General features: G+C 35.1%; 1 protein-coding gene across 3 annotated transcripts in view; it reads left to right on the plus strand.

Moving 5' to 3' along the window:
- The window catches only part of LOC111156937 (importin 11), a 198,945-nt gene that overhangs the window by 102,418 nt on the left and 78,586 nt on the right, over positions 1 to 17,941 (plus strand). For all 3 annotated transcript variants that reach the window (XM_022518094.1, XM_022518096.1, XM_022518095.1), the window contains exons 25-26: positions 12,408 to 12,503; positions 13,198 to 13,311. In XM_022518094.1, coding sequence (XP_022373802.1) covers positions 12,408 to 12,503; positions 13,198 to 13,311 — 210 coding nt within the window. The remainder of the gene's footprint in view (positions 1 to 12,407; positions 12,504 to 13,197; positions 13,312 to 17,941) is intronic.

Genomic DNA, 17,941 nt, shown 5'->3' on the forward strand with positions numbered 1-17,941 from the left:
TATGTTGTATACCTGAAAATAATACAATGTTTTATGTCAGTTATAAATAAATTTTAAAAAAACCTTATAAAGTAAGCTCTGAGTTAATGTTTATGCATTATATCTTTATAGATTAAAGATATATATTGTATATAATTGTGTAGAATTAAGAGCAGGCTCTGAGTTGTGTATATTTATGTATTAAAGATGTAAATAATATCAAATATATATTTATAAACATAAGATTATTTATAAATATATAGTGAAATATATCTTTACATGTATGTATGTGTATACATATATACATATGTGCTTTATGTTTGTACTTTGCAAGAAGATGTAGCTGTTAGAAGTTTCACCCCTTCCTGCACTCCCTTTCCCCTTTTTTTGATTTCTTAGCTGTGTTCTATGTCAGATATGGTCAGATATGTGAGATGGTTAGGTGAAATGTTAATTGTCATAACAAAGTTGCATTTATTGTATAAAAACCACAGCATATCTTTAGATCCTAAAAGCTATATGATTTCCTCCCAGTGAAATTATAATGTCTTTGCCCAAAGAGGTTCATTGTAGGAAATGTACAATTGACCCCTGAACAACACAAAGGTTAAGGTCAAAGACCCTCTGCACATTAAAAATCCAGGTTTAACTTCTGACTCCCCATAAACTTAACTATTAATACCCTACTGTTGACTGAAGTCTTAAGGATAACATAAATAGTCAATTAACACATATCTTTTAAATTATATGTATTATATACTGTATTCTTAAAGTAAGCTAGAGAAAAGAAAATGTTAAAATCATGAGGTAAAAATGAAAAAAAAAAACCTCATGAGCAAATGCATTTATAATACTGTACTATATTGAAGAAAATCTGCATATATGTGGACCTGTGCATTTCAAACCCTTGTTCAAGGGTCAGCTGTATGTAACTAATCACTATAATTTGTCATAGTAATCCACAGTATTTTGGGGGACTAAGTAGGTAAAAGTGTGTGCAGATGGTAAAATCTTCTTTTGTATTAACCACTGTGATAGCTGCTGTACAGCTAATAAGAGTAATCATCAGTTTGAACTTATTCAAGCATTATAATATTTGATATGTTGTTCATCAGACATTTATTGTTCACACGCACATAGAGAACTCCCGATACCCATGTTACAATGCTCATTAATTTGACTTTCAGATTGGTAGCAGGTTGCATTTGGTATCTTTGGTCCTTATTCATTTATTCGTCATATAGGTTATGGGTCAGCAAACTTTTTCTGTAAAGGACTGGGTAGTAAATATTTTAGGTTTTGTGGGCCATGCAGTCTTTGTCTCACGTATTTGTATCTGCTGTTGTAGGATTGAAAGCAGTTACAGATGATAAGTAAGTGGATGAGTGTGGCTGTATTCCAGTAATGCTTTATTCACAGAATTATGGCGTGGGCCTAGTTTGCCAACCGCTGGTATTGATATTAAGTTTTCAGTTATAAAGGGATCAGGCAGGAAGGCACCTATAATTAAGGATTTTGTATGTTTGCTAGGGCTACTGTAACAAAGTACTACAACCCCGGTGGCTTAACATGACAGAAATTAATGTATAGTATTGATGATAATTATCTTCCCCACAGTGCACTAGACACTGGAAGTCTGAAATCAAGGTGTTGTCAGGGCCGTGCTCTCTCTGAAGACTCTCGGGGAGAGTTTGTTCCATGCCTTTGTCTTAGCTTGTGATGATTGCCATCAAGATATGGCTTCCTTGGCTTGTACATTTACCACTTCAGTCTCTGCTTTCCCTTGTGCATGATGTTCTCCTTGTATCTCTCTTTTCTAATAAGAATACCAGCCATAACAGATTAGGGGCCTACTCTAATAATATTATCTTAACCCAGTTATATCTGCAAAGACCCTGTTTCCAACCACATTCATGAGTACCTGGGATTAGGACTCCAACATATCTTTTTGGAAGACACAGTTCAACCCATAACAAGCATTTGTTGTTGAAAAGTGAAAAGATTGCTTTTGTGCGTGGGGATGAAGTATGGAGGACTTGACTGGAGTCGGTTTTGTATATGAAAGTGACCCAGTAGAAGGGAGGATGGCTCTAGATGATACAAGGATTGGGATTTTGAATCAAGAGCATCTGTGGAAAGATGAGTTTGAAGGGGGGTTGGGCAGGAGTTTGTTTTCTGAGAGGGTTGGCCAAAATGGCAGTGATTGAAGCTGTAGGTAATCATGTTAGGTAAGAAGATCAGTATAGGAAACTAGTATGTGACCTAGGTGTTTTCAGTTACAAAGGAGACAAGGTTAGAGCGGCCTGATGCCTGTCACTCTTGAGGTAGAGGTATGTTGCAAGATGATGAGAATATTTGTACTTTCCATAGCGTAGGGGGCATGAATATTACTTACCTCAGTATTCATTCTTTAGTGAATTCTGCATTACTGCTGTTGAAATTGATACTTTAGATTCTTGATTCACTCTCTTTTTAAAGATTTTATTTATTTATTTGAGAGAGACAGAAAGGGAGAATGAGAGAGAGCGTGAAAAGAGAGAAGGTCAGAGGGAGAAATGGACTCCCCGCAAAGCTGGGATCCTAATGCGGGACTCCTTCCCGGGACTCCGGGATCATGACCTGAGCCAAAGGCAGTGGCTTAACCAACTGAGCCACCCAGGCACCCCTCTTGATTTACTTATAAATTAGAATGATGTCTTTAGGGTTTAAGAGAATTCTTACAATACAGAAAGGCTTTTAACAGGAGTTGACATAAAAGGATCTTTGGGGGCGCCTGGGTGGCTCAGTCGATCACGTGTCTGCCTTTGGCTCATGTCATGATCCCAGGGTCCTGGGATTGAGCCCTGCATCAGGCTTCTACTCAGTGGGGAGCATGCTTCTCCCTCTCCCTCTGACTGCTCTTCTGCCTGCTTGTGCTCTCTCTGTCTCTCTGTCAAATAAATAAAATATATTTTTTAAAAAAGATCTTTGGTTAATTCTGATTTCTCCCAGAAAGTTCATTTATCAAACCCATTACTTACTTCACCATACTGAATTTTGCTCTTCTGTATTTGAAATCACAGTAGAAACTTTAAACCAAGATAATGTTGTAAACTAAAATAGGGCACATACAGTAAAATATGATAAAACTCTATTTTAGTTTCATAGATGCTTAGGTTCTTTTCTAGTATAGGGGTTAAAGCATGAAAATGAAAGCCCCGGTTACAAGAGAAGCCTGTGGTCTCTGAAGGAGTAATTACAGAAATCTGTGGCTTTTAGAGACCCTGGGTGCTTGAGGCCTGGTCTACTGTCACATGTCTATTACTCCTCAGAGCCGCTATTTTCACAGTATTCTCTAAGCTGCAGAGGTTACAAGTAACATTGGGCATGTTTACAGAAATGTTCTTGTGAATTTTTAATGTATTTATGCCCTTAACCAAACCAATGTAGTGGCAATATATAATTTTACTTGAGGACCTCATCTGTCTTAACTAATCTTAGCTTCATCTTTTGCCTTGGTGATAATTTATTTTCTGGAAGTAGAAGAGATAATAAGGAGTCAACACTATGCCTTAATTCTGAGGAAAAACTGAGGAAAAAGTGACTGGCTGTGTAGGAATGATAGAAATTTGAGAGGAAATTGTCATGTCATTTTGATGTCTTTATAGATTTGTGTGTGTGCATGTATGTGTCTTTCTCCTCAAGCTTTTCCGTGATCCTAACTTCAATAAATTATGTATTCTCCTTCCTCTGAATCCATACAATGTAAGCGATTTGGAAGTGGGGGGAATCCATAATTCTTATGTTAAGGATCGCACAGTGCATATGCCTACATCCAGTAGAAATGCCAGCTGAAGCAAACGAACTGCCCATTTCCAGTGTGACTTTCCACTTGACCTGCACTTCGGTTTGCACATCCAGTTCTGCTACTTACACAGTTCTTGAGTATATTCTGGGCTTAAATTCTCTCATTTGTTATATACGGGATTGTGCCACATGAAATTTTAATAATTTGTAAGTATGCATTATCTGAAATCCTCTGTGAAATTTAATGTATGTATTCTAAATGATTAAGAAAAGATATTGCTTATGTTTAAACACCTACCAGATAAAGTTTGAATTGAAAGTGGTTTTTTCCCCCACCTGCTTTTGTAGTATTTTTAGTAACTACTGAGAGACAAATTGTTCTGAGCCATATGAAATGGGCATTGTGAAATTCATTCGAAAAATGAAGCAAGGTTTTAAGGATATGTCCTCAGGAGAATGTTTACTTTCTTTTTACTCTTTATTTTTAATTATATTCTTGCAAAATCACACAATAAGAGGCAGGAGAGCAGTAGAGCTTAGTTGGTAAGACTGTAGACTGAAGTGAAACTGCCAGGGTTTGAGCGTCGGCGCTGCTGCTTCTGAGCAGGTTCATCTCTGCTCCTCACCTTCCATCTGTGGAATGGGGATGAAAACTCGACTTGTGTCCTAGACTTGAGATGAGGATCCCAGGAGCTTACGTGTATAAAGCACTTAAAACAGTGCCTACTGTGTAATCAGGTAATATTAAGTGTTGGCTATTTTTACCTAACTGCATAATTAAACAGTTGCCTAATTATATAATCTCTCTTTAGGGCAGAATAGGCTACTGTACTTGTAGGCCAAATAATTTATTTGGTTGTTAAGATTTTTGGCTCTAAGAAAAACAAAACAAATTATTCTTCCTCTTCTTTTGACCATTTCTCCTAAATAAGTGTTTATTTAAAATAAAGAATACATCAGTTAAATTTTCAAAATTAAGCAGGCTATTTACATAATGATAGGGCTTTATTTTTTATCAAGAATTATATCTCTCAGCTGGCCCTTTAAAATTAATTATATTTAAATCTTTCTTGCTTTCCCGAAGAGTAGCAGTCTTTTAAAATAATTTTATTATGAAAATTTCCAAGTTTATATAACGTATAACACTACCCTTACACCTTCACTAGAAAAAAACCTTTTTGCTTTTCCTTTTTCCTTTGATGTGAAAGGTGATATCTTAATTGTAGGTCTTTCTTAATTGTGCCTGATAATATTTTATTAAAAAATTTCAGCACAAATCATTTATCATGTAAGTATATATTAAAATATTTGTATCATTTAACATAAATTACAGATTAAGCCAGTTTTAGATATGCCACCAGGAGTTCTTTGATAGGATATTTACTCGAATTAAAAATTGACTACCTAATAACATTTAACACTATTTTTGTGTAAACATTGCTGTGGCTAAACCAGTACATTTTAATTGAAATCTCAAACTGGATTAATTGATGATAAATACTAGGAGTATGCTAATTATCATGAATAAATTACTTGTTTTTTATATGAAAGAATGTTTTAGGACAGTGGTCCTTTCTTGCCTGCTTGAAAGCTAAGAGAACTCTTGAAATTTTTGTCTTTTTCCTATTCTCAGAGTTCCAGTAAGATATAATAGTTTTTAATATTAACTCATTACTTTCAGATTGAACACCTCTCGGATGCTGTTTAATATAGTATGCCGTACAACATTTTTAATACATTTTTGGCTAAATGTCACTGTTATACCTGTTTCTGACAGTATCCGGAAGTAAGTGCTTTGTTCTTTGAAGCAGAAAATTACAATGTTATAAAAATTGGATAGAGAAACAAGTATGCCTGCTTTTGGAACAAATAGGAGCAAAAATAGGCTGTATTATATTTTGTGAGTCAGAACAAATTATCTAGGTGAATACGATTATATTCTAAAAATACTCAAATTTGAATTGTTAAACATCTCTTTAATTTGAAATTTGTCTGTATGTATACATACCAGTTGGAGTTTAGAAATTCTCTTGTCATGGTCTTATCAAGTAATAATGAGCCAGGTTGCTTTCATTCACTGTGGTAAGGCTTATTTAAGATGGCACAAATATTTTTAAGGTACAATTTATTCTGTAATAATAATAGTAATAGCTAATACTAGCATTTACTATATGCTACACATTTCTAAGCACATAACATAGAGTTCATTCAATCCTCATATAAACTTAACAGTGATAGTACTGTTCTTTCCCTGATTTTACAGATGAGAAATTAAATCACAAAGAGGTAAATACCTTGTCCAAGGTCACAAACCTAGTAAGTATTAGAGCTGTGATATAAATGTAGGCATTCTGACTTCCGGATCCATGCTGTTAATCACCTTGTTGGCAATGTAAGCCTAAAACCAGAAAATGGTTTGATTGCAAGACACCAGCTAAAAGCCTGCATTTTTTCACAGGGATTTTGAAAAACAGTCTGTTCCAAATATATTTAGAAAAGGGATGGATTGAAACCAAAATGTAGTTTAATTTGTAATAGCAAAATGCTGATAAAAAATAATTCATAATAGGTGATCAGATGATTGGAGGTACCCCAGCTTATTAAGCCACAGAGAGGAGTACTGTGCAGCTTAGAAAGAAATGAAGACAGCCTCTATACAGTGTTCGAGTGATTCTGAGACTATAAGCAAAGACCAGTATCTAGAGTTAATTCTTAAGTTTAAAGAGTGCAACTTACAGAGCAGTAGAAAAATAAGCCAAATTAATAATCGTGGTTATGTAGGCTGAAGACAGAGAGAGGGTAGAGGGTTGGTCTTTCAGGATGTGCATTGTTTTTTACTTTGGTTTTTGGAGCCAAATAGATATTTTACATGATTTAAAATAGTAAAGTAAAACAGTTCCTAAGGATCAAAAACAAGCCAAAGCATTTGAATCTATTGTGTTGGTACCATAGCCATTGGAGAAGAATATTTCAAGTAGTTTTAGTGTATACTATTTTACATGTGGATCCCTGGTGGGGTACAGAGCAAAAAGAAACACAAGGAGATTATAAATTGCATTCAGCAGTGTTATTGTTATTAGTAATTATTTCTATAGTTATTTTGAACCCATAAGTATTTATGTGGAAGGTTATATATGTTAGAAGCAAGTTAATGTTATTATAATCTGAGAGTTTTCAGTATAAGAGAAGGATGGAAATATAAAATCAACGAATTTATGTAAAATGCTGTAATGTAAGTTGAATTTGGTGAATTTATGTTATATAATTTACAGGAAAAGAAAATATTCTAATGCTGTCTAAGTAAAAGACCTAGAAGCAGTGTCAATCCAGTGGCAATAAATATCCCAGAACATAGATTGTGGTCTGTAAATATTGTTTCCTGCTGCTTAAGTCCAGAGTTCAGTTAAGAGATACTCAAGATATAACTGGAGTGATCTCTTTGTACCAGAAGAAAGAGAAGGTGGGATTCTGTCTAAAGGATGCAGGAATCAATTTGAAGGAGCTCCCATTTGGTTAATGATGGGATAGTCTGAGCATCAGAATAAAACTAAATAGATTAAAACACATCAAACATGCTACAATCCCTGAGAACATAATGATTCCCCTCCCAAGAAGAGTAAGTTATGATTTAAATTACCTTACTTTAAGTATCTTCGATTGTATCAGTTGTCTTTAGAGTTATTTGCTTCTGGGAGCTGCTTATCCATGTTGGGTGTACATACATTTCACTTGAAATATATAAAATTGTTTATTAACACTGAAATCATTAGACATTTTTAAAAATTGTGTTTAGAATAGAAAGCACTGGTTGCTGATCAAAATGCCTGGAAGGATTTTGATTCTAGATTACAGAGGAGCCTTCTTCAGTGGAAGTAGTCATAATTTCAACTCTGTGGCTTTTTTTTTTTTTTTTAAAGATTTTATTTATTTATTTGACAGAGAGAGATCACAAGTAGGCAGAGAGGCAGGCAGAGAGAGAGGAAGGGAAGCAGGCTCCCCGCTGAGCAGAGAGCCCAACGCGGGACTCAATCCCAGGACCCTGAGATCATGACCTGAGCCAAAGGCAGCGGCTTAACCCACTGAGCCACCCAGGCGCCCCAACTCTGTGGCTTTTAAGTCAAAACTGTTATATCCTCCTTGGAAAGTGGACTGTAAAGTGTCATGTGTGTAAATAATCATATCTCACATGTCACCTCCACAACAAAACCTCATTATTACTTATGGGACCACAGTTGTACCCATTGGCCAAACATATAAACTAGGAGTCATTACAGCTTCTTCACCTTGGGTTAAGTGTTCAGTTAGTTTTCTAAATCTTACCACTTCTGCTGCCTGAATTTTATCTTGATTCTGTTTCACTGCCCCTGCCTCCAAGTCTAATAATAGCATTTTCCTATATAATTTTTCAGAAAGAACCTCATCTTCCCTAGCTATGGTGCCTAACCTTTTCGAACACAGATTCCATTTTAGCCCTGATATATTTGTGGATCCTTGATTGCAATAATAACTATATCTTTATATATAAAGAAAATGCATACTGAAGCTGGTTTGTATTGAATGATACCTGTAAGTGATTTTATATTCTGAAAGTCATAGTGATCTAAATATGTGATTGCTTCTCTTTTTCTGCACAAACTTACGTAATCTTAGGTGTTAATAGTTTTTTTAGTATTATTTTCTTATATGCATTATATTCTTTGCCAGTAATCTTTGCTCAGTATGTTTAGACACATTGACCCATTGGGTATTTTATTACTTTAAATTACTTTTTCAGGTCTTTTCCAGAGCTATGCTGACTCTCCTGCCTTCTTCCTCCTCCCCAGGCTTGTAGCTTCCTCTTGTTCTAGTGTCTTGAAATTTTACAGTGATGTGCCTGGATGTAGGTTTATTCTAGTTGATTGTACTGGGCACTACTGGGCCCCTTTAATCTGGAAACTCTTTTAGACCCTTAAAAGATAATACACTATATTCTCCTACCGAGACAGATGGTCACTTGCCCAGATACGCAGATTTGGGAATATCTGGCAAACTGTTTCTTAAATAGACTTTTGATCAGTCTAATTTTTAGCTTTTTCACTTCCCTCTTTTCCAGAGGAGGTCCTAATTTCTGTGGGCTTTGATGAAAGGTAGGGAGATGACAGAGATGCCATAAATCAAGTTGCTTCTCCACCCTTTCCACTTCATCCTTAGGCGTTAGCTCTCTGTGACCTGTTCAGTTTACTTTTTGAATTTCTTCTTTATACCTTCTACTATTCATCTCTCATTCCTTGGTCCTTTTAAAATTGTTCCCCTTCTCTTTAAAATCCTTATACTGTAATTATAGTAGGGTATCAGAAGGGAATAAAGTAGATGGCTTTATTTTCCATAGAGACTTTGTGATGACATGAACTTCTGAGAGTCAATTTACTAGCTTATCTACATCTTCCCCATCTTTATTCCAAATCTTTTTTTTTTTTAAGATTTTATTTATTCATTTGACAGAGAGAGATCACAAGTAGGCAGAGAGGCAGGCAGAGAGAGAAGGGAAGCAGGCTCCCCAGCGAGCAGAGAGCCCGATGCGGGGCTCAATCCCAGGAGCCTGGGATCGTGACTTGAGCTGAAGGCAGAGGCTTTAACCCACTGAGCCACCCAGGTGCCCCCCAAATCTGTTTTTTTAATAAACTTTATTGAGGTCAGATTTAATTATTTTCTGAATTTCATTTCCTGTTGTTAAAACCGTTCAAACTGTGGTAACTTTTACCCTCTTATCTTTTAGTGGATAGCATAATACTTGGCCCACTGTAAAAGTTTTTGTATTTTTAACTTTTCTTTAGACATTCCCTTTACCTCTGCTCAAAATTAGAGAATGCTGTCATCCATGGGTACTATTTGCCTACCTTCAGAATGTTTCAGAATTCATGGAGGCTGTATTTGATGGTGATCATGCTTGGAGCATGCTCTTGGCACATAATGAACAGAGACCAAAACGCTAAAAGCCCCTCAATGCATGGAGTAGTCCGGAACAATAAATCCTGTCCCACTCAGAATGTCGATAACAACCCTTGAGAAACATTGCTACAAGTTTTTTTTTTTTTTAAGATTTTATTTATTTATTTGTCAGAGAGAGAGAGGGAGAGAGGGAGAGAGAGCAAGCACAGGCAGACAGAATGGCAGGCAGAGGCAGAGGGAGAAGCAGGCTCCCTGATGAGCAAGGAGCCCGATGTGGGACTCGATCCCAGGACGCTGGGATCATGACCTGAGCCTAAGGCAGCTGCTTAACCAACTGAGCCACCCAGGCGTCCCCATTGCTACAAGTTTTAAGGGCATCTTGGCTCTGCCTTGAGATTAATACTTGATCTTAACCGTCTCATACGGTGTCTGTTTTCATTCCTTCCCTCTTAACAGTGGGGCTGGAAGCATGAAATACCCCTTGGTCCTCATTGCTGCTTCCTGACTACTGCCTTCCTATCTTCCTACAAAATGAAACAAAAGTAAACAAAAAACCTCATTCTGCTTGAATTTTACCCTGTCATTGTTATAAAAAGAAGCACTCTCCGTCATCCTTAAGCATTTTCACCTGTGACAATCAGTGCTTATGATTGATATCCTATATAATTGTATTATAAATGAAATGAGATTATTTCTCACTTAATATATAAGCAATATGTATGTAGCGAGCTGTTTTCCTCTTATTGATAAGGTTACAGGTAGATTGACTTTTGGACAGTGAGTATAGTTTTTACTAACTTAACTTTTCTCTATTAAAAGCCAGCCCCCCCTTTTTTTAATAATTAACACATAGTATACTATTAGTTTCATGTGTAAAATATAATGATTCAGTAGTTCTGTGCATACTCAGTTCTCAACAGAGTAGGTGTACTCGTAATCCCCTTCACCTATATATCATGCATCCTCTCACCTACCTTCCCTCTGGTAATCACCAGTTCTTATTTTTAAGAGTCTGTGTTTTGGTTTGTCTTTTTTTTTTTTTCTGTGTTTTGTTTCTTAAATTCAACACATGAGTGAAATCATATAGTATTTGTTTTTCTGTAACTTACTTAGCATTATACCCTTTAGATCCATCTATGTTGTTGGAACATGGCAAGATTTCATTCTTTTTTACGGTTGAGTAATATTCTATTCGTGTATCTGTGTGTGTGTGTGAGACATGTTCTTTATCTTTTCATCTATAGGTAGACACTTGGGTTGCTTCCTTATCTTGGCTATTGTAAATAATGCTGCAGTAAATATAAGGGTGCACATATCTTTTTTAATTAATGTTTTCATTTTCTCTGGGTAAAGAGCCAGTAGTGGAATTACTGGATCATATGGTACTTCTAATTTTAAGTTTTTTTTTTTTTTTTTAAGATTTTATTTATTTATTTGACAGAGATCACGAGTAGGCAGAGAGGCAGGCAGAGGGAGAGGGGGAAGCAGGCTCCCCGCTGAGCAGAGAGCCCGATGCAGGATTCAATCCCAGGACTCTTGAGACCATGACCTGAGCTGAAGGCAGAGGCCTAACTGACTGAGCCACCCAGGCGCCCCAAATTTTACGTTTTTTTGAGGAACCTCCATACAGGTTTCCACAGAGGTTGCACCAGCTTGCTTTCCTTCCAACAATGCATAAGGATTACTTTTTCTCCACATCCTTGCCAACACTTGTTTCTTACGTTGTTGATTTTAACCATTCTGATGCGTGTGAGATGAGCTCATTGTGACTTTAATTTGTATTTCCCTGTTGATGTGTGATGTTGATCTTTTTATGTGTCTGTTGGATATATGTATGTCTTCTCTGGAAAAATAATCTATTCATGTGCTCTGCTCACTTTTAATAGGATTATTTGTTCTGTTTTGATTTGTCTTTTTGTGTTGAGTTGTATAAATTCTTTTATGTGTTTTAGATACTATCCCCTATCAGATACATTATTTGCAAATATCTTCTTCCATTAGTTGGATTGTCTTTTTGTTATTGTTGATGGGATCATGCAGTTCCAATAGTTGAATTTTACTTTTGTTTCCCTTGCCAAAGGAGACTATCTCAAAAAATGTTTCTGCAGCTGATGTCTAAGAGATTACTGTCTATGTTTTCTTCCAGGAATTTTATGGTTTCAGGAATCACATTTAGGTCTTCAATCCCTTTTGAGGGTTGTTTTTTGTTTTTGTTTTTGTTTTTGTTTTTTTTTGCGATGGTTTAAGGAAGGGCTTCAATTTCATCTTTTGGATATAGCTATTGAGTTTTCCAAACGCCATTTGTTGAAGAGACTTATCCCCATTGCGTATTTTTGCCTCACTTTTGAAAGCCAACACTTTGGAAATGCTTTGTGCTGGTTGTATTAGTGTACCATTTTGTAAGGGTTATTTGTTTAAAATGAAAATGTAATAATGAACATGATATCTGTTATTAGGATGTGATTAATTATAATTCTTTGTGATATGCATAGCTGTGTCTATTATACATCTCATATCAAATTTTATATCAAATCCATTTTTAATGGATTTTCTTGTTAAAGTGTATCCAGTGCTAGAATATTGGATACCTCATATGTTTGTATGTATTCAAAGATTTAGTGTGTGATATTTAATCCTTGTTTTCTTTACCTGTATTATAATGAAGCAGTGACTTGGATTATAAAGTGTTACCAGTGAGTCTTTCTGGTTTTTAGGTTGTGGAAAATGCCCTTAAAGTGAACCCAGTATTAGGTCCACAAATGTTTCAACCGATTCTACCCTGTGTTTTCAGAGGTATTATAGAAGGAGAGGTAAGATTTTCCTTAAGCTTTTCAGAATAGTAATGGATTCTAGTGTTCTACTTTTAATTTTCCTTCTTCATTGGAAAATTATTTCTTTTTTGTTGTTAGATATAAAAAGAAAACTTCTTACTATTGGATTATTTTGAAGTAAATTAAGTAGTTTTCAGGGTAGTTATACAGTTTGGCTTTTTCTTTCTCCAACAAACTATAGCTGCTGCTGCTGCTTTTTTTTTTTTTTTTTTTTTTTTGATAACTCTCTCACTTATATGCATGTGTATTCATCCACAAAGATTTGAAGCAGAGTAATGGGAAAGAACAGTGCTAATTGTAGTACATATTGAATATATGAAAATACCGATTATTTTCTAAGTCAGTCTCTTAAGTGGATTCACATAACCATGTATTGTATGAGTATTTACATTACTATAAGTAAATAAACGATTGGTAAGTATTCTTTGTTTTTCTTTAAAATCCACATTATGTATACACACACACACACACACACACATATGTATGTAGTATGGCATATATTTAGAAAGTTATTTATAACTCAGATAATACTGGCAGTATATCCTAAAGTGATTTTGAAGGAGAATATTACTTTATATCCCTGTTGACTGTTACCATGTCTATGATTGTTCATAGTCATGTTTATACTCATACCTTGGTATAATTTTATGTGTGCTCTATTTTAATTATACAGAGGTACCCTGTTGTGATGTCAACGTATCTTGGAGTTATGGGTCGAGTCCTGCTACAAAACACTAGTTTTTTTTCTTCACTTCTTAATGAGATGGCACATAAATTTAACCAGGAGGTAAGAATCAGTTTACTTAAATTGAAGACAGTCTTTTCAATAAGGATTGGAAATAATTGGGGAAATAATTCTATAAAACTCTTGTTTTGTATTTTGTATATCTTTAAAATTTTGTATTTTAAGACTTTAATAACTTACATTGTACCTGTAATTTTGAAGAAGAAGGAAAAAAGAATCTCTGAATGGCAATTGAAATTTACATTATTTCTCTTTCATAATAGTTTTGTTCTGCTTAACCGTAGGATGGAATTTTAATTCGTTATGGTTGCAATTTTTTTTTACTCACATTTAAAAGGAAAGAAATACTTTACATAAAATTATTTACTGTCTTTGTTCCATTCCTTTACTGAACTTGTTCGTAGTTTCATGTGATGCATTTCCATCATAATTATTATGGGAAGTGACTTTTTCAGTAAAGGCTTATTTTTAAAAAACTGTAACTGAAACCAGCCACCAGGGTAAGTACAAGACAGGTTCTTGAGTGAGTTGATTACTTGAGACTATATACATTATATTAAATTTGTTTTTTATGTATTAAGTCCTTAATCTTTAAAAATTTGTAAGATATAGAAAGTTGAAAGTACTTGAATGATGTCTTTAGAGTGGAGGCAATTTATAAAATCTTTTGGTTTGAGAAACAAGACTACTTCAAGGAAATCTAGAACAAGGAAGTGCAAATTTTAGAATGTACAAAGTTTTTCTAGAATTAGATTTAGATATAATCTAATTAGAAATCCTTGCCTTTGTTTAGATGAATAGATAGGTAAGATTTTTCATTGCCTTTATTAAATTTAACTGTGATGGGGTAATATTAAACTCTTAAATGAATTTATTCAGTTGAGTTCAAAATTTGTTGAGTGATTTTAATAATAACTATATTTAACAACAATATAAGTGCCATGTATTAATTTCTCACAACAACCCATTGAGATAATAGTATTTTTATTTCCATCTCACATTTCAGAAATCTGAGGCTTATAGAGTTTTACTGGCTTGCTCAATTTCACACAGCTAGTAAATGATGGAATTGCTTTATATACTCCAGCAACCTAACTTTGGAACCTGATATCTCAGTGACCACAGTGTACTGCCTCCTATCTGTCTTGGAACAGGCACTTTACACTTTGTACTGGAGACACTTGTTTTGACAAGCTCAGAGTAATCTTCAGGGAGAAAGTACTTGAATGGGCAATTTCACAATAACAGTATGAGTGCTGTGTCAGAGATAATGTTCAGCAGTGTGCTGTGGGAAGAAAAGAGGTATCTACCATGTTACATTTTTTTTAGTTTTTTTTTTGTGTGTGTGTGTGATAAAATATATATAACATATAATTTACCCTCAACGATTTTTAAGTATATGGTTCAGAGCTTTTAAATGTATTCATAATGTACAATCATCAGCACCATGCATAGGCAGCGTCCACTGGGGTTAATTTCATATAAAGAGAAATAATGAACTGTGGCTGTTGCTGGTAGTGTTGAAACCCATTGGCAGTGTGAAAGATTGAGGAAAAGAGCTGTTATCATTGGTTCAGACTTACTTTTGATCCGTCTTTAGAGCACTTCTTCATGGAACACTTTTTATCTTTTCTGTCTTCATTTTTCATTATGAAGAGGACATTCTTTTTTTTCCTCAAAGAACTTGACATGTCAAGCCATCATGATTGAGTATAGAGATGAAGTGAATAAAATACTATTCTAGTTCAAATGGCTACTAATGACTGTGAGCACAGTTATGAAGAACGCCAAAAATATATGCAAGAATTAAATAGGGAAATGAGTTCCAGTAAATCTAGAGAGCTTTGAAGGAAGCAGCGATCTTAGAGAAAGATTTCTCTTCTCAACCGTTGAAAACAGTGTGAGATAGTAGAGTAAGCCAAGTTAAATTAAGAGTGATTTTATATCTTTGGGAGAAGAGCTGTACTCGTTGCACAAGTCAGGGTTAGAACAGTTTGTCCTCTAAGCATTTGTTACTCAGTCTTTCAACGTTCCTTGTTTATATTGAATGAATAATGAAAACTTTTTAGACTAATCACCTAATTTAGAGCTTAGATCCTTGAGGTATTAAAGAATGGTAGTTTGTTGTGGGGAAATTTACTAGAAAATCAAAGTATTTGTAGTCCCTTTTTACCCTTTTTCTCCTGTACGAATAGCTTCTTTTCTGGTATAAACAAGTGTTGTGGAACGCAGGATGGGGGAAGGGGCTTTTCCAATGAGGGTGTCTCAGCATTCAGGATCTAGATTTTCATTTAAGTCATCTGATTTTATGTGGGAGTGGGAAAGGGGATCTACAAGATTCTAATTATTCCTTGTATAGATTCTCAGTTTTTCTGTTTTGAGTTCTGTGCCTCCCATCTGCCTTCTTTGTGGCCTGGGGTTCTGAGAACCAGATCTGTTTATCTTAGATTGTTATTCCCTTGGCAGACAGGTTGGTTTCAGGCTTTTCTGTTCTGCCCAGTCACTTAACATTTTCGTCTACCCGCCATCCTCCAAACACTGTTGTTGTCTTTACCTAATGTAGTTGCTCCTCTTTATAGACACTGTGGGATTATTCCTTTGTTTTTTATATTTCTTTACTTTCATTGTAGTGGGGTTTCATGGGGGTCCAGCAAATGCATATTTTCAGTAATAAGATTGCTTTCATAATGTCTATATGCTTCCAGGGTAAATACCTTAATTATAAAGATGTAATAAAAATGTTTGTAGCTGAATAATTTGAGTAATAATTTGAGTAATTTGAGTTTATCTTTGTACAAAAGATTTGTTCCATTTGTCCCATTTAGAATTTCAGATGTTACTGAACGTGTACTTCAGAGCAACCATATTGTGTTTTCTAATACATACATAGAATTTTATCACTTCCCTGTTGCAAACCTCCTTGGTTTTGAGATTTCTTTAGATTGAGGAGTAAGTCTGACCTCTCTAATGTAGGTTTGCCTACAAGGCTTACTGTAATCTGGTTTGTGACTCCTTTAGCCTCTTATAGCCTCCTTTTGGAGCTCATTGATAGCCATTCAGCACACAGAACATTTTCCAGTTTTTTCTTGCTCCAGAGCTCTTACATACAGGCTCTTCACTCCCTGTCCCTCAGACACTCCCTGCCAGTCTCTCACCTTCCTTCACTTGATTCCTTATCTTGTTTTATTCTGCTTTAAAGCTTAACTCCTCTGGGTAACTTTGCCTTAGTCTCCTAAGTTTTAGTTAGGTCTCTCTGGATGTTCTTGAAGTATTGGGAACTATGCATTTATTATCAGGACCAGGTTTGGGTGAGACAAGTGAGGTGGTGAGAATGAGCACCTCCTTACATTTTATACCCTACACTCCTTTTTTGTTTTATCCCTGTTCTGGGTCTGTTCATTGTGTTCCCCAGGGTCAGCAGACTATGTATGGCCTATGGACCATATCCTGTCTGCTGCCTGTTTTTATCAAATCTGTGAATAAAGAATGATTTTTCATATTTCTTATTGGTTGAAAAAATAATAGGACTTCCTGACACATGAAAGTTACCCCAAATTTTGTACTGGAACATATCCATGTCCATTTTTTTATCTGTTGTTTATGACTGATGTTGGGAGTTGAATAGTTGCATCTGAGAACATATGGCTCACAGAACCTTAAATATGTACTTAATTGTCCCTTTATGGAAAAGGTTTGCTGATCCCTATGTTCTAATTGCTTGTTTAATTAAAGTCCCCACAAATTCACTGTTTTGTGCTTAAGTATTTTTATGATGAAGGAGATAAATAAATTATAAATAAAAGTGGACAATAGAGATATCTTTCTGTGCTGATTGAATCTTTATTTCAACCAGGTACATTATTGTAGCTTTGGTTGACTATATTACACTTTAATGATGACTTGATATTTGCTTTTATAATGGATAGTGGTTTGTTTTTTAAAATCTTGCTTACTGGATAATAATTGCAGTAAGTCTGGAGAGCATCTCTACCATTTGTTTCCAAATGAAATATGAATTGAAGACACATGGTATATATCAGAAGTTACCAAGTGGTTGTGTTTCATGATTCCCTTAGTGTGTTTGTAATATATTCACAGTGCTCATAGGCCAAAAGAAATAAAAATATCTAACAGTTCCTTTAAGTGGTTGGGTCCAAATAGCTTAATACATATTTTTGTCCTAATAACTTAGTAGCTATTGAAAAATAATACACAAAAGTCTAAAGAAAGAATAATATATTTCATTCTTAAATATCTACAAGTACTCACTAATCAAATATATGTGCCTAGTGAGCACCACTCAGATTCGCAAACTTCAGAATCAGATTGGAGTCCTCCACCTTCACTTTTTGTTTTACCTGGATTTCTAGGTAATACTTTGTAAAGATAGGAAGTCACCATAAGGAACAGTTTTTGTAGTATCTGACCAATATTTCTGTGTTTCTCTGAATAATTGTAAATATTCTGTGAGTTCATTGTGGCATCTTAGGATGCAGGACATAGTTTGCAGAGCTCAAGTATAAATAACTATCTTGAATTAACAAGTGTTCCCTTGACTGTTTATTTTTATATTTTTTTAAGATTTATTTATTTACTTTATAGAGAGAGCATGCATCTGGGAGCAGGGGGAGGGGCAGAGGAAGAGGGAGGGAAGGCCTCACTGACTGTGAAG

This window comes from Enhydra lutris, unplaced genomic scaffold (genome assembly GCF_002288905.1).
Source record: "Enhydra lutris kenyoni isolate GAN:26980312 unplaced genomic scaffold, ASM228890v2 scaffoldscaffold50, whole genome shotgun sequence".
Taxonomy (NCBI): Eukaryota; Metazoa; Chordata; class Mammalia; order Carnivora; family Mustelidae; genus Enhydra; species Enhydra lutris.